The sequence below is a fragment of the Molossus molossus genome, unplaced genomic scaffold (assembly GCF_014108415.1).
Source record: "Molossus molossus isolate mMolMol1 unplaced genomic scaffold, mMolMol1.p scaffold_m16_p_1, whole genome shotgun sequence".
NCBI lineage: Eukaryota > Metazoa > Chordata > Mammalia > Chiroptera > Molossidae > Molossus > Molossus molossus.
Window position 1 is genome coordinate 51,036,045 of NW_023425344.1, and position 26,588 is coordinate 51,062,632.

General features: G+C 38.0%; 1 protein-coding gene across 3 annotated transcripts in view; it reads right to left on the minus strand.

The window, feature by feature from the left end:
• Nucleotides 1–10,018: 10,018 nt before the first annotated feature.
• JCHAIN (joining chain of multimeric IgA and IgM) overlaps nt 10,019–26,588 on the minus strand; it is a 46,478-nt gene continuing 29,908 nt past the window's right edge. For all 3 annotated transcript variants that reach the window (XM_036252696.1, XM_036252687.1, XM_036252705.1), the window contains exons 2-5: nt 18,517–18,609; nt 15,631–15,757; nt 11,886–11,966; nt 10,019–10,955 (exon numbers count right to left, since the gene is read on the minus strand). In XM_036252696.1, the coding sequence (XP_036108589.1) occupies nt 10,751–10,955; nt 11,886–11,966; nt 15,631–15,757; nt 18,517–18,580 (477 nt within the window). In that variant the 5' untranslated portion in view covers nt 18,581–18,609 and the 3' untranslated portion in view covers nt 10,019–10,750. The remainder of the gene's footprint in view (nt 10,956–11,885; nt 11,967–15,630; nt 15,758–18,516; nt 18,610–26,588) is intronic.

The following is a 26,588-nucleotide window of genomic DNA, read 5'->3' on the forward strand; positions in this document are numbered from 1 at the left end:
ATTTTATGTATGGAGATCTACACGTCAGTATAATCCTGACGATTGTACTTTTTTTTTTTTCATGTGTTGGTCTTTCTCAGTTTTTCTTTACTAGTTAATGTTCTCTTTTGGCATTTTTTTTTTCTCCTCTGCCTCTTTTTATTTCTGCCTTTAATATTTCCTTTTTATCTTCCTTTTTTATTTCTCTCACCCATTCTATATTTAGCTTTCTGTTTCTTTCCTTCCCATCTTTCTATCACTTCTTACATACTAAACTATCTTTAACCATCACTAGTCTTTACATCTACCTTTTCCATTTTGTCTTCCTCTCTTCCCACCTTTCTGTTCAGTCTCCCGACGTGTCTCTTGTCAATCAATCCCTTTCTTCCCTTCAATGTATCTTTCTCCCTGCTATACCATTTCCCTATCTTAAGACTGCCTGTCTCTCTCTCTTTATTGTCTCTACTCTCTAAACTCTATACTAATTTTTTTCTTGGCCTAGCCTAACCATCATTGTAGAATATGTTTCAGAAATAGTGGACACTGCTACCCACTTTTGTTTTTAATATTCTTATGGTCTTTACCAGGTAAACACAGCTCAGTCCAAGGAACACATTCAAGGAGAGGTATGAGGGAAGACAGGCTAGTTACCCAGACCTAGCAGCAGGGGAACAAGGCTTAGGAAAGTAGGTAGGGAAGGACTGCCACTCTGTGACTGAGCATTCAGACAAAAAGAGTAGAACTTGCCACATCCCATCGCCAACTCATCATGTGCAGGTTCTGGGAAACACTGCCCTAACCAAATAAGGGAAGCACTCAACAGTTAGTTTTCTTTAATAGTGCAGGATAAGTGACTCTAGCAATATGTGCTACTAGTAACATAAACACTTTCATTCTTCACATCCTGGTAGAATTATTTGCAGACACACTTCATAGCTTGATTAAATAGTGTAAATTATTTTGTAAAGTAGACATTTCTACATAGGTTTGCTTAAAATACATCTAGGTGTTTTGTTTTTATAAACGGCATTTTGGCCTACTGTCTGTATATTCCTTCCTAGAGAAAAAGAATTCCCAGAATTACCTAGAACGTTACTTTCTGACTCTAAGGAATTTCATAGGAGAAAATGTGCTGGGACAGGTTTCATAAGATGATCTCAGAAATGTGGACAAATATAATGTTGAAAACTTTCTGAGGAAACGCATCTTGTCCTCTGAGTATTCTACAGTTCCTGGCCCAGTGTCTCGCACATAGTAGATACCCAATAGATATTTATTGAATGACTGGGTTTTAAAACAGCTTTTAAAGCTCCCATGAAAACACTGCAGTATGCTTTTCCTGCTGGTAAACCATCAGGGATACTGAATGAGCCTCCACGTTCTGTAGCTTAACATAATTCAGCAATGTTTGCATCGTAGGGTCTCAGGGAAGAAGGGATCTTAGAAGTAGACTATCTAGGCCACCTACTAGGTGCTTAAATCCACCACCACTGCCACCAGTTTTATATTTGAATCATTCATTGCAAAATCATTAACTTATTCTATACAAACTGTCTCTTCAGAAATATCCTCCTCAAAATAAAATTACATTTTATGTTTTACTACTTTTTTTCAAATGATTTTTTAATCTAGATATGAATGCCTTTTACTGTAAACGTTCTTTCACCTCACTATTTCATCAAAACCTATGGATCATACATTTGTTTTGGCAGATATGTTGACAATCTTCATCTGCGAGTCCTGCAGCCTAATTGTCTGAAACTTCTGCGATGTAAAAAGTAAACACGGGGACAAAAACATCTATTAAATTTGAAACCATAAAGCAGGGGGGGAAAAAAGGGATGGGGGAAAATGACTCCTCATTTCATCAACACCGGTATCCTTCTGCAAACCTGGACACTAGGCTGAGTTCCTTACAGTAAAGAAATGACTCCGTGTGCCCTTGTTGAGTCATTGGTAAGGTTTTAAAGTCAGCTCTAACGTTAAGGTGCATGCAGAGGAGTGGCAGGCTCCGAGGTGATCCCCTTTTATCTCTGGTGCTCCCAGCCCACTGCCAGGCCCCCATTTCTCCGGCAAGTTCCTCCATCTAGTGGCCGTCACCTGATGATTTTTAAATGGCTGGCTATATCCTGGTGATGTCTTGAGATGATAAAGTAAATAAGAAGAAAGTAACATCTGAGGATGGCAAACAGGAGATAATCTGGCAAGGCTACCACACGCCTGCCTTACAAGCTTTTCTGCCTCACAGCCTGTAACAGATTCCTCAGAGCAGTGGTCCTCAACCTTCCTAATGCCACGAACCTTTAATGCAGTTCCTCATGTTGTGGTGAACCCCCCCCCCCCATAAAATTATTTTCGTTGCTACTTCATAACTGTAATTTTGCTACTGTTATGTCTTAGGCAACCCCTGTGAAAGGGTCGTTCGACCCCCAGGTTGAGAACCTCTGCTCTAGAGTCTGGAGGGTAGTTGGCCACTGACCCAGCTGGCTGGGGAAAATTCGAGCTTTTCTACTTTAAGCAGGAAGCAAAGTAAGATCATGAAATTCGGGGTCTAGCCACCTCTGAAAACTTGGCCTGGCAACCATTATCATGAAGATTCTTCCTCTGGCTTTTTGAATGCCCTGAACATGTTTTACTTTAATCATTCACATCAGAGTCTTAACTTTATACACCTTTAAAGAAAATTCACAGGACATGACCTTGAGTTACTTTTATTGCTTGTTTTGACATATCCCAATCTGCTTCAGTCATGACCAGAAGAACACTAAAGAAGATTCATCTTGCCCTCAGAAAACCAAACTTCATTTCTAAAAACAAAAAGGGAACCAGAAATGTTGGATTCAAATCGACAACTCTGACCCTCCTACACAAAACCTCAAAGGTTTCACTGTGACTCAGACCAACTGCCCAATTAAAACTCAGAAGAAAATTGCACTTGATGGAAAATAGGTAATCATTTCACAATGGAGTCAAGCTCTGGGTTTGGTCCACCCGTTCTTCTTGCCTCTCACCCTTAGCCTGGTAACATCAGCCACTACACCTTTATCTCTTACTCTGAATTCACAGCCAGTAAGATCCTAGAAAGAGGATTCAGCTGGTAACAAAACCCCATTTAGCAGAACAGAATCCTTCAAATAAAGAAGAAGGATGCTGCCTGGCTGGTTTGGCTCAGCAATTAGAGTGTCAGCCCTCAAACTGGAGGGTCATGGGTTTGATTCCTGCTCAAGGGCATGTACCAGGTTCAATCCCTGGCCCTGGTCAGGGTTGTGTAGGAGGCAACCAATCAAATGTGTCTCTTTCACATCAATGTTTCTCTCTCTCACTCTCTGTCCCCCCTCCCTCCCACTTTATCTAATAAATAAAATTTAAAAAGGAGGCTCAGTGGTTGACATCAACCCATGAACCAAGAGGTTGCTGGTCACTGTTTCGGTTCCAGGTCAGGGCACATGCCCAAGATGTTGGGTCCGATGGGCATGCAGGAGGAGACCAATCGGCGTTCTTGCTCATAGACCTTTCTGTCTCTCCCTCTCCCAAAATCAATTTTTTTTTTTAATCCTCACCCGAGGACACTTTTTTCAATATTTTGTTCAGATAGAGTGGGAGGAGGGGGGGAGAGAGAGAGAGAGAAACAGAGAGAGAGAAACATCGACATGAAAGGAACACATCGAATAGTTGCCACCCACATGACCCAACCAGGGCTGGGGACAAACTGCAACCAAGGTACATGCCCTTAGCGCGAAACCGAACCCGGGTCCCTCCGGACTGCAGGCCAACGCTCTAACCGCTGAGCCAAACCGGCCAGGGCAATTTTTAAAATTTTTTTTTTAAAAAAAGGAGGAAGCTGCCCTGGCTGGTTTGGCTCAGCAGTTAGAGCGTCAGCCTGCGGTCCGGAGAGACCCGGGTTCGGTTCCCCGCTAAGGGCACGTACCTCGGTTGCAGTTTGTCCCCGGCCCCGGTTGGGTCGTGTGGGTGGCAGCCAGTCGATGTGTCCCTTTCACGTCGATGTTTCTCTCTCTCTCTTCCTCTCTCTCCCTCCTGCTCTATCTGAACAAAAAATGGAAAAATGTCCTTGGGTGAGGATTAAAAAAAAAAAAAGGAGGAAGCTGAGCTGTAATTTGACACAGACAAATTGTAAAACAGACGAAGTGTCTCTCAATGCCCATCACTTCCCCAATCCAGGTCCCTGCATTCAGAGTGTCCATTTCATCTGCCTAAGGACCCAGAACCCTCTTTTCTGTGCCTCATCAGAACTTGGACAGTAACTTCCTCTTTGGGTCTTTTCCAAATAACCATGACTCATTCCTCTCCTCACTGTACAAAGCAGGGCTTTTCTGTGACTGACCCGGTAAATGGTTTCTTCTCAAGTGTTGGCTAATATGTAGTCCTTCCAAATCATCCACCGTGCCCTTAAAGTGTGTTCAATTCATGGTATGTGCAGAAAAGATGATGGTAGAAAATGTTGTTTGGGGAGGACCTTGTCAGTTCTTCAGCTGTTAAACCACACTGGCAACTGCCCCTTTCCCTAGGACCCCGTGTTTCTTAAGCTTTGAGGTGCACATGACCCTTGTTAAAACAGGCTTTGATTCTGTGACCTGGAGTGGGGTCTGCGATGCTGTTATGAACATGTTTCCAGGTGATGATGAATCCGCCAGTTGGAGTGTCCAAGTCCGAGACTATTTTCTATAAATAAGGGACAACTGCACACTCACCAGAGAAGGAACTCACGTAGGGTCTTGACCACTGGAAAATCTGAATATCACCAGTTAGAGGGAGGGTATAAATGAAGCGCGTAAGCGCACGATTCGCTAGCAAACACAAAGAGAGAGAGCAGCAGGACATCTGTCTCTATTCCTACACCAGGTTGTGCTTCTCCCCATCTCTTTGCCTGGCTCATGGAGGTCTAGAAAGTTCTACTTCCATCCATGAAGGCCCTATTCCGTTATTATCTCCTCCAGATTGCCCCAGCTTCCCTGAAGGCTCATAGCACATCATCTTTTATATTTAATTACATATTATCTTACATCATGTGCTGATTTTTTTTTTTCTGTTCTATAGAAGGGGGAAGAAAACTAAAAAGTGAGGCCCAGTTCTTATTCTTCTTATGTGTCCATCATAGCAACTGGAACTGTGCTGGGCACAGAGTAGATGCTAAGTAAACATCACTTTGTCTTTTTTATTTTTTTAATTTTCAAGGTAGTTTTAATTAATTATTTACTTAATTTTTTATCCTCACCCAAGGACATTCCTTCCTCTTTTTTTTTTTTTTTTTGAAGTTATACTTTGGTTTATTTCTTCCCATCCCCCAAACCCCCTTCCCTTTGAGGTTTGTCAGTCTAGCAACCAATTTGTACTTCTTAATCCCTTCACCTTTTCACCCATTTCCCCCTCCCTCCTCCCATCTGGCAACCAACAAAATGTTCTCTGTATCTATGAGAATGTTTCTGTTCTGCTTGTTCATTTTGTTTGTAGATTCAATTGTTGATAGCTATGTATTCATTGCCATTTTGTTTGTTCATATATTTTCTTTTTCTTCAAGAAGACCCTTTAACATTTCATATAATAATGGTTTGGGGGTGATGAACTCCTTTAGCTTTACCTTGTCTGGGAAACTCTTTATATGGCCATCGATTCTAAATGACAGCTTTGCAGGATAGAGTAATCATGGTTGTAGGTTCTTGCTTTTCACATTCCTTCCATTTTTTGTTCAGATAGAGTGGGAAGGAGAGAGAGAGAGAGAAACATCAACGTGAAAGGGACACATCAAGTGGTTGCCACCCACACGACCCAACCAGGGCCAGGGACAAACTTCAACTGAGGTTATGTGCCCTTAGCGGGAACCAAACCCGGGTCTCTCTGGACCGCAGGCCAATGCTCTAACCGCTGAGCCAAACCAGCCAGGGCACATCACTTTCTCTTTAACCACATTTTGTAAATGGACAGAAATTTAGAATTCCCCAAATTTTAAAATAATTTTTAAAAAATTAATAATGATGAATATGTTTCTAAGTATAAAACACACACCAATTGCAGAATATTTAACAAATACTGAAAAGTAAAAGGACACAAATAAAAATAATACATTTGCCCTGGCCAGTTTGGCTCAACAGTTACAGCATCAGCTGGCAGACTGAGGGGTCCCAGGTTCGATTCCTGATGAAGGGCACCTACCTGTGTTGCAGGTTCTATCCCTGGCCGTGGTGGGGTCATGCAGGAGGCAACCAATCGATATGTCTCTCTCACACTGATGTTTCTCTCTCTCTCTCTCTCCCTCCCTCCCTCCCACTCTATTTAAAAACCAATGTGAAGCCCAGTCAGTGTGGCTCACTGGTTGTCCCATGCACCAAGAAGTTGCCAGTTCTATTCCCGGTCAGGGCACATGCCCAGGTTGTGGACCCAATCCCCAGTGGGGGCATGCAGGAGGCGGCTAACTGATGTTCTCTCTCATCAGTGTTTCTATCTCTCTCTCCCCCTCTCTCTTCTTCTCTCTCTAAAATCAATAAAAAAAAAATATTTTTTAAAAAGCCAATGTGAAGATTAACAAAAATAATATTAATAATATTATATAATCCTACCATTTAATGTTAATATTTTGGCCTCATTTCTCTTAGATGTGTGTATATTTGGAGGGTCTTAAAGTGATTCTTTTATGATATATTCTACATTTTCCCTCTTCACATTATATAAACAATTTCCACTAAACTATTTAAAACTTGCTTTTTGTTGTCTGTATTCTAAAGTATACCTATATTGTCATTCCCTTTGACGATAGACTTGAACTTTATTATGAATTTTCACTACCATAAATAATGTTGTGATAAATATTTTTATGCTTTTTTGTCCATATTTCATATTTCCTCAGAAGTGGAATTACTGAAGGAAATGGTCTGAAAACGTATTTCAGACAGGATAACATACTGAATAAGAGCACTGGCTTTGGAGTTGGACTGTGTTGGATTCAACTACCACTTCTCCACACACTATTTGTAAAACCTTATGAATATTACTTCATCTCTTTGCATCTCAGTTTCATCATTTGTAAAACGAAGGTAGTACTTATTTCATAGGGCAGTTGTGAGGATGAAAAGAAATGTGTTTAAGACATATGCATTGTTCTTCATAAATCAACCACTAGGTGGAGGTGGAGGCTTATAATTCTAAAGCAGAAGGTTGTTTTAGAAATGCACTTGCTTTTACGGCATCCCAGAACCAAGCAATCATCAGTGGCTGGGGGTGAGAGGTGGGGAGGTGGAGCAATCAAAGAGTCTTCAAGGTGAGTTTCCTGCATGCTAACGGATGAAAATCAGTGATCCAATACACTCACATTTTTCTGATTTGTTGAGTGAGCAGGGAGAAGAGCCAGAAGTCAATTAACACACAGTAACAATGCAATTTACACAATATTACTGAATGCTACAATAGCTCTAATAAGTGATATACATAAATTATGGCATGTATCCTTAATTTTACAAAAAGCTATGAGATCGTTATTTTTACTCCTATTTTCAATCAGATTGAAGGAACTTGCCCTTGGTGACTTGTCACTTAGTCACTAAGTAGTCTGTATGCCACCTAGGCCATGGATTTATCCACTATGCTACACAGCCACCTCAAAGTCAAGACCTGGGAGGTTCATTCAAGGTGAACTTCCCTATCCCACTGCTTGCAGGCCAGGGAGTCCACACATGTCTGGTAATGAATGTGTACACATCTGTGTATTTATGACGGCAGAAGCATAATTATGGTTCATTTTGAATATCGAGTCATATAAGACCATTCAAAATGACAAGTCTTTCCCTGACTGGTTTTGCTCAGCGGTTAAAGCGTCAGCCTGCAGTCCAGAGACCTGGGTTCGGTTCCCGCTAAGGGCACGTACCTCGGTTGCAATTTGTCCCCGGCCCTGGTTGGGTCGTGCGGGTGGCAGCCACTTGATGTGTCCCTTTCACGTCGATGTTTCTCTCTCTCTCTCTCTTCCTCTCTCTCCTTCCCACTCTAGCTGAACAAAAAATGGAAAAATGTCCTCGGGTGAGGATAAAAAATAAAAAAAATGACAATAGTCTTAAAGTGAAAATTGAATACTTGACTTGGGTCTGTTGGTTTTTAAGAGCCTGGCACAAAGAAATATTACTCTTATTGTTAATTAATGTAATTTTTCTCTGGCCGATGCTGTGTGTGCTCACTTAATAGCTAAGAACTGTGCTAAAAGAAAACATTCTCACCAATAATACCCACTTACTCCTGCCCTTTAAAAATATTACCGATTTAATTCACATTTAAAAAGGACAAAAAGTACAAAAATAATGGACTTACAACAGATCAACAAATTAGTCACATTAACCTCAAAATGCCACACGAACTGTAAGAAAATGTTATAGAGGGCATGAAGGGCATGAATGATTATCAGAGGGCTTCTAGTGGGATTTGTTAAGGCTGTGGCAGTGACTGAGTTTTTATTACCATTTACTAGACAAGTGAACGAGCCAAATTGTTAATTATGCACTGAGTTCATTTTCTCAACATCGTAACAGTAAACCCAGGAGTTATTCTGAGGATAAAATAAGATGACACAGGTGAATCACGTGGCATGTTAAGAATACTAAGTATTGCCCAGCTGGTGTGGCTCAGTGGTTGAGTGTGTACCCATGTACCAAGAGGTCGGCAGTTCGATTCCTGGTCAGGGTACATGCCCGGGTTGTGGTCCCAATCCCCAGCGGGGGGCATTCAGGAGGCAGCCAATCAATGTTCTCTCTCATCAATGTTTCTATCTCTCTCCCTCTCCCTTCCTCTCTCTCTAACATCAATAAAAAAAACATTTTTTTAAAAGAATGCTCAGTATCAACATCATCATCATTAAATCAGATACCTCATAATTGGTTACTATGTTCATTCAGGCCCTACAGAAGCAGAATCCAAGATGAGATTAAAGGTACAAGAGAGCCCTGGCCGGTCTGGCTCAGCGGTTGGAGCGCCAGCCGGTGGATCAGAGAGTCCCGGGTTCGGTTCCCGCTAAGGGCACATACTTCGGTTGTAGTTTGTCCCCGGCCCGGTTGGGGTCATGTGGGTGGCAGCCACTTGATGTGTCTCTCTCTCACAGCGATGTTTCTCTCTCTCTTCCTCCCTCTCTCCCTCCTGCTCTATCTGAAGATAAATGCAAAATAAGTAAATACAATAAAAATCAAATTTAAAGGTACAAGAAATTTATTAAGAAAAACATCTATAAAGTGTAGAGCCCAAGCAGGCTGGGAGAGGCAAGAGACTGATTCAGGTCTGACCCATCTGGAGGAAGGGGGCAGGAAGGAAGGTTGGGTAGGTCATATATAATGGTGGTACAGTGCTAAGAAATTTTCAGTGAAGCTCATGGGAAGGCCTCAAGTCAGTCACCCATCACAGGAGCCCTGTGTCTCCCAGGAACTGGCCTGTCATAGTATCCTTGACACTCTCTCAGTCATCATTGGCTGGGAGCAGCCCATGGGTCTCATTCAAACACAGTGGTAGGTACCAGAACTATCGGTCATATACGCTCCCTGCAAAGAACTAAGAGGCTCATTTCATAGCTGCCTCGTCTATGTTGCCTCCTTAGTGTGTCCCTGCTAAACTGTTGGCTAACACAAGCAAGTGTATGAGTAAAACTAACAGGAAGGCTTTCATCTTTCTTCAATAATTCTCATTTAAGAGCCCCCAGCTACTCCGGATTTATATGGAACGAGTTCATTCTTAATAAAGCACCGACTGATGCCTAGCAAAGGGTGAATACTAAATTGTTATCAATATGATAGTCTCAAATCTAACTGAACTGCTGAGAGGTGGACCTACAGGATTATGTTTGAAGTGCCCTTCCAGATGGCATTTAATGAGTCAATGTGGTAACAAAAACTTGTTCTATTGGGTAGGCAGAAAAACAAAGGCAAAAATGGGGAGAGTAGAGGAGCCTCTCCATAAACAAAGTTAACACAAACTTTTTTCCAATAAATTATTTCACACAGGTATATGCTTAAGAATCTATTTAATTGTTCAAACTGTGCTAGAGGATACATATTTTGGAATACATATTTCATTAGATTCAGTTACAACATTGATTATTTCCAATGGCAATTTCTTACACTATCCTGATTATCCAAAAAAAAAAAAAGTTTTTTTATATTAAAAAAAAATCTTTATCTGCTACCAAATCTGTGTTATATCAAAACGTATTTTTCCAATTATGCATTTAATTATGTCACTTTAAGCTCACTGGTTTCATAAATATTAAAGATTCAATTTTAATTATTTCATAAATATTTCTAAAACATGTTTTCCAATCATTTTTGGAATGAAAACCTACAATCTACCAGTGTTTACATATCACTTTTCTCTACACAGTTTTACTTTTTTTAAAGAGAATAGCATGAACGTGCAAAAGCTATGGCTCTCCAAGGCAAAGCAAGAAAAAGAAAACAATTCTGTATCTTGATTTTTAACCTTAAGTTTCATTTTCTTTCCTTATCTATTTTTTTAAATGTTAGAGATTATATTCTTAATACATACCCCGCCCCTTCAGGCAAGGATGATAAGTAAAAGATTCAACACTTAGAATGTGCAGGTACAATACTTAGAGTTGAGAAGTAATAACCTAATAAAAATAACAATTTACTATTTCAATTACTTGGGGAAGGGGTAGTTTTACATTATCCAAAAATTGTGGTTTCAAATTCACTGGCCATAAATATATTAACTTTCTGGATCAAAATGGAGAGCATTTCAAGATAAGCAGCTGTGCGGTCAGCAATGACTCAAATTAGTCAGGATAGCAGGACTCCGGGGTCAAGGCCGTTTCCACCATCACGGTCTTACCCCCATAGGTAAACGGGACCTTGTTTGTATAGCACTTGTTTCTGTCATAAGCGTAGCAGGTCTCATTGTCTTCATCACACATATTGCTCTGGGTGGCAGTAACCACTTGATTTCCCAGTTCCACTTCTGTAGACTCACATTTTTTACAGCTGAAAAACAAATTTATGCATTAGATAATCCCATCAAATGTTGTAGCCAAAATCAATTAGTTCTTGCAGCTCGGCCCTGACAACTGACAAAGGGTCAGTCTTGCCCTGGCCAGTTTGGCTCAGCGGTTAGAGTGTCGGCCTGCGGTCCGGAGAGACCCGGGTTCGGTTCCCGCTAAGGGCGCGTACTTCGGTTGCAGTTTGTCCCCGGCCCTGGTTGGTCGTGCGGGTGGCAGCCACTCTATGTGTCCCTTCACGTCGATGTTTCTCTCTCTCTCTCCCTTCCTCTCTCTCCCTCCCACTCTATCTGTACAAAAAATGGAAAAATATCCTCGGGAGAGGATAAAAAAAAAAAAAAAAGGGTCAGTCTTTTTGGAACTCAGCTGCTCAACAACACAGAACAGTTTATGGGATCTTTTCAATCTTTAATATAAAAATTAGTTGAAAGTAAGCAATATGATTAATAATATGATATTACTGTTTTGCCTACACCATACAGGAACCTCTACTCTGGTAGATTCATTACCAATTGTGTATTAGGATTAAACAAGTTATTTATAGTGACAAAGAAGGAAGAATTTGAAAAAATAAATAAATTGTTCAATATTGAATTCTGTAGTTTCCAAAGATACACCTGCATGTCAATATGTCTGAAATCCAATTACTGAGCTACTGAGATAAACTGGCCCTTCCTGTACTAATGGCAAATATGTCTTCTTTAGAATGAACTTAAAGCTAACTTTTATCTATGATAGCGTTTTATGAATGTATGATACCTAATAATTAACATAGGAATTAATGTATTCAAAAGTTCAAATTATATTGGTAAATGTTTATACCTCCAACATATTTTCTAAACATTCTTAATAACAAGTTAAGTTTTAAAAGTTATTAACTTGTGTACATATACTAGTATGAAGGAAAATCTCTTACAGGTCGGACAAATGGTACACAAATTTGGTTCTCCTTGGTGAGGTGGGATCAGAGATATTCTCCCTGTTGTTCACAGGAACACTAAAGAAAAAGAAAAAAAAACAAGTCAAAATAATGAAATTAACAGATCTTGCTAGTTTTTGGTGCTAGGTAATTAGGACATTTAGTTCATTTAGCACTCTAACAGAATCTATCGTGATACCAATACTCAGATTTCTCATTCAAAATAAATCTCCCAACTCCTCTGTCAATGATTTTTGCCTACTTGGCAAATCCCTGTTTCCCTTTAGCAGTCAGCTCAAGTTCTACCGTCTCCATGATGATTACTTAGATCCTATCTATACCCCTCAAAAATTCCTTCCTCTGTATACTCATTAAAGCTCATATATCTTTACTATAACAAATGCCAGTTCATAGTTGCTTGTCTACAGAATAATTGCTTCCCTAGACTATCTAAGTTCCTCGAGGCAAAAACATTCATGTATTCCCAGCGCCTGGCTGGATGTGCGGCATGAGGAATATGTTCCGTATTTGTGGAAGGGATGGACAGATATTATTATCCACATTTTTGAGATGCATAAATTATAAATCAGAGAGGTTAGCAACCTACCGAAGATCACACAACTACTAAAGTAGTAAAGCTATAGCTGGAATCCAAACTTCTTGATTTGGTGATTTCCATAAAAAATTAGGTAATACTTATCAACTAATTCAAGAGATTTTATTAACTTTTACATGTTTTCATCTGTGCTATCATTCCTCTACCAAAAAATATAAAATTAAATTAAAAATTTGTGTTTCCTAACTCAGTGTTTAGCAATAATGTCCACATTAATATCCTAGATACCATCTCTAAGTCCTCCCTTTCTATCATGACCTATATTTAATCCATCTCACAGTTCAATTGACTCTAATTCTCTGCATTTGTGAAATCCTTCTACTTGGTTCAGGACATCACCATTTTCTCTCCTAGCAATACCCTCCTTGGGTCCTGGACCCTCCCATGCACTAGCTACATTATTGCCAAAATGGCCTTTCTAAAGCAGGAACCTAACTTCCTTCTCTGCTTAAAACCTACAGTGTCTCCCTACAAATAACAGAGTATCTTTAACACATGCCTGTCACTGCCCAGCCTCATCTCTCACCATGCCACCCTCTTTACATGACATGCCAGCTATAAGAAACAGCTTACAACTCCACAAATTTACTGTGCTTTTCTCATCTCCAAGTCTTAACAATAACAAAAACAGTAACAGTTCTAACATTTGCTAAGTGCATACAGTGTGCCTGGTACTATGCTAACCATGCTACATGATGATGTCACAGAATCTTCACAGCAACCCTGTTTTCTTTTCTGAGAAATGCTCTTTCTCGCCTTCAGCCCTATCATTCCCCACACATTTAATTTACCCAGTTAACGCCCATTCGGCCAGCTAACAGCCGACATCCACTTCCACCACTTACTCCAACTTGCTACCTCCACTACCACTATCCACCCACCCCACCCCCAACTGGACTGAGTGCCCTCAAATCCTATGCCTACTCCTGTCATCATGGCATTTACAATACTGTATTGTAAAGGCTTTTTAGCTGTTTTAGGTTCCTTTCTCAACTGTAAATTCTCCAGTGGTCCCCAGCTCCAATCCTCAGTGGCATTCAGTAGCATTCAATAAATGTTTGTCAAACAAATGAATCTATTCTTTATTAAATTGAAAAGGCTCTGGTAATATAAGAAAAGGCTTTAAATACTGATAGAGATAAGGGGATAAACATGAATGTCTACTTTGGGCCAAACACTGTTCTAGATGCTTTTACACATTACCACATTTAATTCTCACAACCCTATAAAGTATATGTGTGCACTATATACATATATATTTTCCCCTTTTTATAGTTTAGGAAACAGACTCAAATTAGTTGAGTAACTTGCCCAAAGTCATATCATTAGTAGGTGACAGAGTTGGGAATAATGCCATAATGACATGGCAATAACAACAGAACTTTCAGAAATGAGATCAGGCAAAGTGAATAAAGTAACTGAATTATCTGAATTCAGAAAATAATGTAATACCATGAAAAGAATGGTCATAGAAAAAGAAGAAGAATTAGACCATCAGAGTGCCATTTAAAAATCTGAAGATGTCAACATAAGATAGACACTCTTCTTCAACACGGCTTAGGTGCCAACGTCATGAATGCTATCCATCCCAACTGTTCCATCTCTAACAGGGTGCTGAGTGGTACAGAGTCTGAATGGTCAGAGAACACCTGCTAGAGGAAGTGATATCTAAACTAAGACCTGCAGGTTGAGGAGAACTTAACCAGGCTAAGAGGGGTGGGAGAAAGGGTTCTTCAAGCAGAGGAACAACTTACACACAAAATGGAAGAGAAAGGGAGCACTGTGAGTGGGGAAAACGAGGGCACTACAATATTGCTGGGTTTTCAAACACCGGGTGACAAGAAGTGTCAGTGGAAGAGCTTGAGAGTTATGCTCAGTGTTGTAGGTTAGGCTGATGCATTTGTACTTTATCATAGTAACAATGTTGGGGAAACCAGTAAAGGTATTTTAAGAAATATAGAGATATAATGATAACTAGAATGTAGGTTAGGTGGATAAATAACAGCAAATATTTTTTTAAAATATGCCAGGAACTATATACATTCTCGAAAACGAATAGATCTCAGTTTATCTTTACAATAGCCCTATGAGATATATATTATTTTCCCCTATTTAAAAATGAGCAAGTTGAAGTTTTAGAGTAGATAAGTAATTTCCATACAAAAGCACACAGCAATTAAGTGACCCAGCCAGTATCTGAAACAAAATTTTAAACACATTATGCTTCTTCCATTGGTTAGATGGCATTAAATGCTACATTGTTTCAATAAGAGGTACCCAACTAGGGGGACACTATTCAAGGCAGAAGTGTTGACAAGGAAGACTTTACTGATTGGATCCAATAGGAATCTTATTTCTTTCTTTTTTTTCTTTATTGATTTAGAGAGAGAGGAAAGGAAAGAGAGAGAGAAACATCAATGAGAGAGAACATTGAATGGCTGACTCCTGCATGCCCCACACTGGGGATTGGGCCCATAACCTGGGCATGTGCCCTGACCAGGCATCAAACCAGCTACCTCTTGGTATATGGGTCGATGCTCAACCAGTAAGCTACACCGGCCGGGCATGGAATCTCATTTCTTAATATTATTAGCATTTTGGTGATTAAACACCAAGACTCATAACTTATAACTTGGACTATGTGTGAAATGAAATGAGTATCTGAAGTCCAATCTACAAGTGAAGACTAAATCAAATTAGTCAGTTTGATTAGTCTACCTTAGCTTTATGCAGACAGTTAAGTACTATGTAAAATATGCTGTAGTCCAGACATGGTACAAAATAGTTTTTAGTGTTATTGCAAGTTTCAGTTTGAATTGATCAAAAGTAACTAAAAGTTCTGATTCAAACTGAAATAACTCCATATGAACTGGGCACGTTGACGAGCAGATCTGAACCTTCCGTTATAATCATTTGATCTAGCTGACTGGTTTTAAATTGTGTGGAAAGCTTGTTTCTGCTCCCAAATTGTGCATAATTGGCTCAAGCCCATTAACCAGATTCAACCTCATGTCAGGTGCTACACGTCAAAAAAGAGGAGCAAAGATATTACATTCAAACAATGGCTGAAATGACAGAGGATCGCTGCTTGCAACATGAAGAAATGAAATATAAAATACCACATACATAATTCTGATGTTTCTCTCCACAATGTCTTGGCTAGGATCTTCGGGAGAAGGGATGACCCTGGAGGTAATGCGGGCACACTGACATTTGTTGTTAGCAAGAACAGTCCCTTCATCTTTGTCTTGGGCTGGAAAGATACACAACATATTAAGAAGAAATGGGAATGAAAATCTACTTATCTATCAACTTTGTAGTGAGTTCATCTTTTTTCCTGCAGAAAAATTCAGTTTTATGGTTGATTAATTTCTCCATTTGTTCTCCCTCCTAATCTAAAACAGCTGAGTAGAATCTCACAGTATAGAGAAGGAAGTCCAAAAGTACTCCAAAAGGAATTTTCTTTTTCCCTTGGACCAGTCTAGGGGCACCTAAGCTAAAAGAATTCTGGTTTTAATCCAATGCTTTTCATGGAGGCACAGCTCTCTGAATGAGTGCCAGATGCCACAATAAGAGAGAAAACAAAAATCCAGACTGGATTTCTCTCAGTCCAAAGCAATCCATTCAAAAGTGAACACAAAAATAGCATTAGTCTTTGTCAGCCTAGGGCGAGGTGTCACAGCCGTCCTGAACTCCCCTTCATCTTCACAGTCTGCTCACATTAGAGCTAAGTAAGCACAGGTACACGTTCCCCCCAAATAACCTTATTTTGTAAGATTTTTAAATATTCTCCACTACAATCTTCCTCAACTTAATTATATTCTTCTTTTTCATAATAACAATCAGGTTATTATGACATAATGATTCAATCAAATAAAATAATAGGTACTGTATTAATATTTCTTATAAGAATTATTTTAAAAGTTATAATATATAACGTTTAGACATAAAGTGTAATAGCTGTATTTAATAGTGCTGACTAAATAATAATAATGTTAAATATCTTTTTTAGTCCTATAATCTTAGCTAAGTAACCTTAAAAATTTCCTCCCACCAAGCCGCAACTGAAAACAAAACAAAACAAAACATAAATTTAGCACATAAATTCAAGTTATAAAGGTTAAACGACTAGAGTAGAAATCACTGTTACTGGAAGTCTAATTATTACAGAAATGACCTCAGAGCAGAGAAGACCTAATTACAGTACTTCAGTCTTAATGATAATAATCATTACAAAAGCATTTTAAGATCATTGTTATTGTACTTATAATTGTTTGAAGTAGTTTATAATGCATTATGTCATTATTCATAACTCCTTAATAAATCTTATGATAAAAGTCTGTATGGCATTGGAAAAGAAACATTATGAAGTCAATCCAAGATCATCTCCCCTTAAGGTTTTGAAGAGTGAGATGATATAAATGGTGTCCTCTTCCCTACTAGCTGTATTCATAAACTCTTAAATGTTTTTCTCAATAAAATACAAATGAGCCAGCAATGCCTGATAAAAAAATAAAAAAATAAAAAAAACTGAATCAAGTATGTGAGTTGGCAATTAAGTCTTAAATAGAAAATGTCTATATTTTATTTATAGCATCTGGTTTATTTTCTTACCTGAAATAGAGGGAAAAACTAACATTACTGTTGTCATATAAAATAATTAGTCAGTCTAATATATCTATAAGAAAATGTACAAATACTTCAATTCACCAAGACTTGCAAGTTTCTAACATTCTCTCTCACTGAGAGGCAGCATTTTTCCTCATAAACCTATTATTAAAGACTGTGCCTTATTTTATTCGAAGAGCATCTGAGACATAGTAGGTGCTCAATAAATATTTGTTAAATTTATTTAAATTCAGTTCAAACAAATAAGAAAATAGACTTAATAACACATACTATATATGAACATAATTAGTTTACTAAGAGGCAATTCTCTCATATAGGAAAAATAGGACAGTAGTTAGGAGTGCGGGTTATAGAGTCGGAGGGCCTGAGTTCTGCCTACCACATACTTGCTGTGTGACCTTAGGCAAGATATTGGCCTCTCTAAATCTCAGTGGGCTCAACTATATGTCAGAAATTTTAATAGGATCTATTCTCAATTGGTTGTTGGGAGAATTAAATAGAATAGTATATGTAAAGTAGTTAGCATAATGCCTAGAACATAACATGCACTCAATAAATGACAGCTCATATATGTATATATATGTGTGTGTGTGTATATTTATACATATACTATACACATTTCACTACTATCTTTTTATTATAAATATAATTAGAAATTCATTATTCTTAATGCTAAGTTAGTATAAAATATATTTTAGATGATTATTAATTATATCATACTCAGTCTTGAAATAAGAATAATTAGCTCTATAAGTGTTAGAAACAATCCAGCTAAATTATATCACACTAATTCACATGCCCTTCTAGATGAAATTATTAAAAACTCTACTTCTATATTCAGAATGTATTCCATTTTCTACAGTACTTTGAAGGGTTAATAAACAAAATACCCAAAGTTCAGCCATCAATTTATAGGCCCTGTAGAACATTAAACATTGTTAAAGGGTTATAATAAATCTGTAGACTCAGATCCAGAAAAGTTTTTAGAACTAACACTAGTCTACCTGGGGAAAACAATCCCACTGCATTCTATGTTGTATTTACAGTAATTATTACTTCATTTTTCCTGAATACTATGTTAAGACACTCAAGGAGAGAACTACTAATTTTCAAGATTCAATAAGGATATTCATATAAGTACAACTATCAATACTTATCCAATACTTATTCTCTAGGTTATAGTAGGCAAACAAATAAGAGAAAAGAAAAAGAATTATAATGAATCTTGTCTGCATAAAGATCACTGCCCATATAAAGATTAAAGCATGTTAGAAAAAAGTAGCCAGCTAGCTGGTCAACCAAAACACAAATGTTTAAATCTGAAGAACAGATCTATGTTATATTTTCCCTTTTATCTGGGTTTATTTTCAAAATACCACATACCTGTCACAAGAAAAGCCTTAACAAAAATGGCCAGGACTCCCCAGAAAAGCAAATGCTTCTTCATCTTGCCTTCAAGTCTTTTGAAAACTGGAGCTAAAAAAAGTCAGGGTTAAGGTGTGTGATCTATGAGTGTGCAAATGATGGTGCTTCTGCTTTCTTAAAATAACGCCCCAGGCAGCTTACAAACTAAAACCAATCACAACTGCCGTTGAAGTCTGAAATTTTAATGCTGCACTGGAAAGAAATGTATGGCTCAGGTTTACCTATTTTCTTACAAAGTATCCCCCAAAAGCCATGCTTTGATGCAATCACTTTGAACTGATGTACTTTATTTACATTTACTCTATATAATTAATGCAGAAAACTAATAATTAAGACAGGAGTCCATTAAGAATGTTAAAATAAAGGTTTTCAACTTGATTCCCTAGATAATAAAGATCTCAAATATATATGACATTTGTTTTGCTTGGAACAATAATTGAAGGAAGATAAGTGAATTGAAGCTCCTTAAATTCCCAATTGTATCTTAAGTCAACTTTTTCTTCAAGTCCTTTTTTTTATTAATTAATTTTTGTTATAGATGTTTCTCCTTTTCCCCCCACTGATTCCCCCCTCCCCCTCCCTTCCTGCCCTGTCCCCAGCTTTGTTGTCCATATTCATTGTTCATGCATACATACATATAAGTTCTGTGGTTTATCTCTTTCCCCCACCCCCTCTTCTGGGGATTGTCAGTCTGCACCCCACTTCCACGTCTCTGGGACTACCCCATTCCTCAGACTGTTATGTTCATTATATTCCACAAATAAGTGAGACCATGATACTTGTCTTTCTCTGTTTGGCTTGTTTCACTTAGGATGATACTTTCCAGGTCCCTCCATGTCGTCTCAAAGGATAAGAGATCTTTCTTTCTTACAGCTGCATAGTACTCCATTGTGTAGATGTACCACTGCTTTTTTATCCATTCATCTACTGATAGACACTTGGGTTGTTTCCAGATCTTAGCTATTGTAAATAGTGCTGCTACAAACATGGGAGTACATATATTCTTTCTGATTGGTGATTCAGGCTTCTTAGGGTATATTCCTAGAAGTGGGATCACTGGGTCAAATGGAAGTTCAATTTTTAATTTTTTTAGGTAACACCATATTCTTTTCCATAGTGGCTGCACCAGTCTGCATTCCCACCAGCAGTGCACTAGAGTCCCCTTTTCTCCACACCCTCGCCAACACTTGTTGTTTGATGATTTGTTGATGGCGGCCATTCTGACAGGTGTGAGGTGATACCTCATTGTTGTTTTAATTTGCATCTCTCTGATGATTAGTGATGATGAGCATTTCTTCATATGTCTCTTAGCCATTTGTATGTCCTGTTTGGAGAGGTGTCTATTTAGTTCCTCTGCCCATTTTCAATTGGGTTCTTTGTCTTCCTTTTGTTGAGTTGTATGAGCATTCTATATATACTGAAAATTAACTTCTTCTAGTTCTTAATTAATCAAGCTACCAGATTTGAGTATACATATTACATGTCACATATATAACATATACATATTCTGATCACTTTCAATTATTTTATAAGCTCAAACATGGAATTGGAATTAGAAACAAGTGGATACTAAATGTATCAGTGGCCACATTTTAATTTGATAGTATTAAGTCAGACCTTGTGTTTGCTCATCTAGTAATACCGTCCAGAATTGTAAACCCATGAAATGATTTTCATTTGTGATAACTCGACAGAAAATGAAATCACTATAGTATTTCTTGTAAATGTTTTTCATTAATTAGTGAGAGAGAAAAAAAACCAGAGCCCTGGCCAGTTTGGCTCAGCAGTTAGAGCATCGGCCTGAGGTCCAGAGAGACCTGGGTTCAGTTCCCACTAAGGGCATGTTTGTCCCCGGTCCTGGTTGGTCGTGCGGGTGGCAGCCACTTGATGTGTCCCTTTCACGTCGATATTTCTCTCTCTCTCTCTCTCTCCCTCCCACTCTACCTGAACAAAATAAATAAATAAATAAAGGGTTAATACCCAAAATTTATTTTAAAAAAACAGAAAACAAAAATCTAAGCTTTTGGAAAGAGCATCTGCCTATCCCATCCCCCACCACCCCAACATGTTAGAATTTTCTGTCTCTTAAGTAGCCTTGTTCCAAGAACATGGTGGTTACATTTACATGCAACATCAAAACCATGTTACTTTTGGTTCTTAGTTCTCTAATTTTTTAAGGGTGAACTAGAATTTTGAGAGGGACTAAAATTCTTCAGGATCATAAGTAGGCAAGCAGATTTCATAGCTGGCAGTAGAAAACAGCAGCATGAAAGCTGTAACAACGTCTAGCACAACATTGCTCTCTCTCAGTCAATATGTATTGAAAGTCTAGCAAGAACAAAGTGTCAGGCTCTAGAACACACAAGATTACTATACTGTTAAACTTTACTTTCATTTTAATTTCCACTATCATAGCATTTAGAAACTATTTGGGGGTTAAGAAAATATACTAGATTCATATGAATAATTTTATCTAGTAGAAAAAGAAACACATCTGAAAGCACATTTTACTTATGTGGTCAGGCTGTCAAAACAAGTATCAACCACTTAAGAGCTTCTCATCTCTAAGTGCAGTTTTTAAATAACTGATTTATTCCATCAATCTAAAAAAAGAATAATTAGAAGTTAGCTCGATACTCTTTTTTAAATTATTATTTCCTTGAAAATAAACTCAGGACTAGACTGCCTGCCCAAAACAATTGGATAAATTCCTGGGGACAAATTAAAGCTTCCCCAAAAGTTTACTTATTTATTTTATAAAAGCAAAGATTATTGAATTCATAAATACTAAACTAAGGGAAAGCTCTATATTTTGTATTTATATTCTTTCAGTCCTCTAGTTTTATACTGTTAGCCTTGCATCTAAAATGTAATTTTAATAAAGATAAGGTATGGAGATCCAAGTGGCACTTTTGCCCTCAGAAGAGTTGCCTAGGCTTGCAGTACAGTATCAGGACCAATGTTTTGCCAAGTGTATTCCAGGGATCATCTTCCCTAGAATCACTTGAACTACTAGTCAAAATATGAATTTTCTGGCTACACCCAATCAGAATTTCTGGAGCTGTAACCTTGAAATATGTATTATTAAAAAAGACTTCTAATTGATTTTTATATACATTAAATTTGAAAATTGGTATACTAGAAGCCTAGGGAGGGGGGAATAACTAATATCATTAACTATAGGAGAGCGAGAAGCTTATAAAGGTAATTTTTTTTTAACAAATTTATTTTTATAATTCTGTGATATAGGCAAATTGTTTCATCTTTTTAGCATTAACCAAATATATCTATATATTGGCTGTTATATAGTTATATAGATATATTAAAACCAAATATATCTTTATATCGGCTATTTATATAAATGAGACCCCAGTTTATTTTTAAGACATTTCATCTTCAAATTTTGTTCTTCCCACTAAAAACTGTAAAATGTGAATAGAATTCTTTCTAAACAAGTGAGCTAAATAATTAGGAGCTTAGCTACATGTTCAAAAATTTTCACCAAATTGGTTTATTTTTCTGCATTCATACAAAAGATTCTTACAGTGAATAGTAGAATCCTTTGTAAACGAGCTAAATAATTAGGAGCTTAGCTACATGTTCAAAAATTTTCACCAAATTGGTTTATTTTTCTGCGTTCTTACAAAAGATTCTCACAGTGAGAGGTTCAATAATAGACTCATTTGGATGAAATGGATCTTAAGATAATGTAGTCTCACCTTTTTTACTTCCACTCAAGTTTTGTTTCAATTTCCTATACAGCAGACAGTCTGAGCAGCATTTGTTTAAAAACCACCTGAAATAGGTCAACGCTTCACTTCCTCTGACACAGCTTATTATATTTGAGATACTCAAATCATGACGAAGACTTTATTCTCTTGGGACATAGAGAATACTGCACTTATTCTCCTTTTCTCATTGGCGACTCTTCAGTCTCTTGCTGAATTTTCCTCAATCTTCAGCCTTCTCTTTTCTCTTAACCTCTCCCTAATTAATTTTAGCTGATCCCACTGCTTTGAACATCGGACATGCTATGACTTCAAATGGATAACTCTAGACTCCACCTTGCCTGTTGAGCTCCAAACTCCTATATCCAATTTTCTGTTTGATTATCTTCACTTGGCTGCCTAACAGGTATCTAATATGGAGAGAGCAGAACAGTACACTTGATGACCAAGCCACCCTCACTACCATTCCAATTTCTTTCTGTCTTTACTCTTCCTCAATCAATGGCACCTACATCTACCTGGTTGCTCAAGCCAAAACCCTCTTCTTTGATTCTTTTTCTTCTCCCCACATTCAATTTACCATCATGTCCTGTTGGTTTAATTTTTAAAATATATCCCAAACTTACCTGATTCTCTCCATTTTCATTGTCACCCTAGTCCAAGCCTCTATCCTCTTTTTCATACTGCAATAGCCTCAGTAATAAAAAGTGATTTTCCTTTGCCCCAGCACTGGTAATTAGGACTTTCTAAATTCTAAAGAGTCAGACACTTCCTCAAGACTTAACAAGAGGCAATAGAATTCAACTTACTACCATCAACCACCACCTCACCTCTCCCAAGCTCCCTCCTCCAGTCTTTGGAGGATTTTGGAGAAAAAAAGGAGAATGCCATTATGGAAGCAGTTGACCTTGTGGAAATAGTAGTGTCTGTGGTAAGAGAAGTTCCCATCTTTACTCTTGGGAGAGGGGAGGACAGGGTGCTCTTCTCTACTCAAAGTCAAGTGAGATTCAAGAAAATAACTCAAAAGAGATCAAGGACCTTGCAGAAAGGGGAAATTGAGAAGCAATGTAGCATAATAGTTAAGGGAAGGATTCTGAGCCTGGTTTATCTCCCAATCCACCATTTACTAGCTATGTGACACTGAGCAAGCCTTGGACAAATTAACCTCTATGTTTCCATTTCTCTATCTGTAAAATGGGGATAATAACAATACATATTTCATAAAGTTGTCATGAGGCTTAACATGTATTACTGCATATAAAGAAGTTAGAGCAGATCCTGGCATATGGTAAATACTATATAAGTACTATAAGTACTTATATAAATACTATATAAGTACTAGTATTGTCATAACCAGTATCATCATCATCATCATCATCATCATCATCATCATGTTGGTCACTCTTTGTTGAGTTGCAGAAAATGCAAACCCAACCTGAGGATATCAACTGTAATGAAGTTTGAGTAAAACATTCCTGGGAAAGCTTGACATTTCCCCTCAGTTTGCAGGCATGTAGAAACATAGAAACTGATATGTGCTTATGCTATATGACCCTCATAAAGAATATATGAAAATATTCAACAAAGCTAGAGTAGTAAAAAACAGCATACTGCTGGCATAAAAGCAGACACATAGACCAATGGAACAGAATTGAGAGCCCCAAAATAAATTGAATACTCAATGGGGAAAGAATAGTCTCTTCAATAAAGGATGTTGGGAAAACTGGATGTTCACATACAAAAGAATAAAATTGAACCTCTATCCTACACCACTCCCAAAAATAACCTGAAATGGATGAAGTACTTAAATGTAAGACCTGAAACCATAAAGCTCCTAAGGGGGAAAAAAAAGGCAGGGAAAAGCTCCTTGACAGTGGTCATGGCAATGATGTTTTGGGTATAACACAAAAAGCATAAGCAACAAAAGCAAAAATCAACAGCTGGGACTAAATCAAATTAAAAGGCTTCTGCACAGGAAAAAAAATCAAAAAATGAAAATGCAATTTATGGAATGGGAGAAAAATGTGCAAACCATATATCTGATAAAATGTTAATGCATAAAATAAGAAGAAAAGCATACTAAGTAGAAAAAAATCTGATTTAAAAGTTGACAAGACTTGCCCTGGCCGGTTTGGCTCAGCGGTTAGAGCGTCGGCCTGCGGTCCGGAGAGACCCGGGTTCGGTTCCTGCTAAGGGCACGTACTTCGGTTGCAGTTTGTCCCCGGCCCTGGCTGGTCGTGCGGGTGGCAGCCACTCGATGTGTCCCTTCACGTCGATGTTTCTCTCTCTCCCTTCCTCTCTCTCCCTCCCACTCTATCTATACAAAAAATGGAAAAATGTCCTCGGGTGAGGATAAAAAAAAAATAAAAAAATAAAAAAAAAAAAGTTGACAAGACTTGAGTAGACATTTCTCCAAAGAAGGCATAAAAGTGGCCAAGAAGTAAATGAAAATGTGCTCAACATCACTAATCATCAGGGAAATGCAAATCAAAACCAAAATGAGATACCACCTCACACCTGTTAGACTGGCTATTACAAAAAATACAAAAGATTAAAAAGGCTGGTAAGGATATAGAGGAAAAAATACCCCACACACTGTTGGTGGAAATGTAAATAGTATAGCCACTATGGAAAACAGTATAAAAGTTCTTCAAAACATTAAAAATAGACACCACATGATCCGACAATCCCACTTCTGGGTATATATCTAAAGGAAAGTAATACAATCTCAAAAATATATCTGCACTCCCACATTCACTGCAGCATTATTCACAATAGCCAAGACATGAAAACAGCCTAAGTGTCATGGACAGATGAATGGATAAAGAAAATGTATTTGTGTGTGTGTGTGTGTGTGTGTGTGTGTGTGTGTGTATTTTTCAGCCATGGAAGGGAAAATTTCATTCTTTTTATGGCCAAGTAATATTCCATTGTATATATACAGTTTTTGTTTGTTTTTTGTTAATCCTCACCTGAGGATATTTTCCATTGATTTTTAGATAAAATGGAAGGCAGGGAGGGTGGAGAGAGAAGGAGAGGGAGAGGGAGAGGGAGAGGGAGAGGGAGAGGGAGAGGGAGAGGGAGAGGGAGAGGGAGAGGGAGAAACACATTGACTGGTTACTTCCTATATGACCCCAACCAGGGCAGGGGGGTCAAACCTGCAACCCAGGTACATGCCCCTGACCAGGAATTGAACCTGTGACCCTTCAGTCTGGGGCAACACTCTAACTGCTGAGCCAAATAGGCCAGGGCTATATATACCACTTTTTTATCCAGTCATCTAATGATGGACACTTGGGTTGCTTGCATATTTTGGCTAATGTAAATAATCTGCAATAAACATAGGGGTGCATATATTCTTTCGAATTAGAGTTTTGGGGTTTCTTCGGATATATACCCAGAGGTGGAATCTCTTGGCCATAAGGCAGATCTATTTGTAATTTTTTGAGGATCTTCCATACTGGAGGCTACACTAATTTGCATTCCTAGGGGGTATTAGACTAAGCGAAATAAGCCAGAGAAAAACAAATACCATATGATCTCATTTATATGTGGAATCTAAATAATAATAATAATAAACAAACAAACAAAATTGAAACAGACTGATAGATACAGAGATCAGACTCTAGGTTGCCAGAGGGAAGAGAGTTGGAGAACTGGGTGAAAATGGTGATGGGATTAAGAATACAAATTACAAAATAGTCACAGGGATATAAGTACAGCATAGGGAATACAGTCAATTATATAACAATAAATATGTATGGTGCCAGGTGGGTACTGGAAATATCAGAGGAATACTTTATTAAGTATATGATTATCTAACCACTCTGCATACACCTGAAACTAAAATAAGAAAATATTGACTGTATCATCGGCCTGCAGATCAAAGAGTACAGGATTTGGTTCCCGCTAGGGGCACGTACCACCAAAAAAATATATATATATAGAATGTAAACTGTAATTAAAAATAAAAGTTTTAAAAATGAATGAATAAAAAATAAATTTAGAAAAAATAAAAGGAATCCTGCCACTTGTGACAATGTGGACGACCCTTGAGGTTCAGTGTGCTAAGTGAAGTAAGTCAGACAGAGAAAGATAAATACTATATAATCTCACTTTTATGTGACACAGAAAGTGGAATTTAACTCATAGACACAGAAAGTGGAATGGTGGTTGTCAGTGGGGATATGGGGTGATGGGTGGGGACAATGGGGAGATGCTGGTCAAACATTACAAACTTCCAATTATGAGATGAGTAAGTTCCAGGGTTCTAAGGTACAACATGGTCATATATGCAAAACC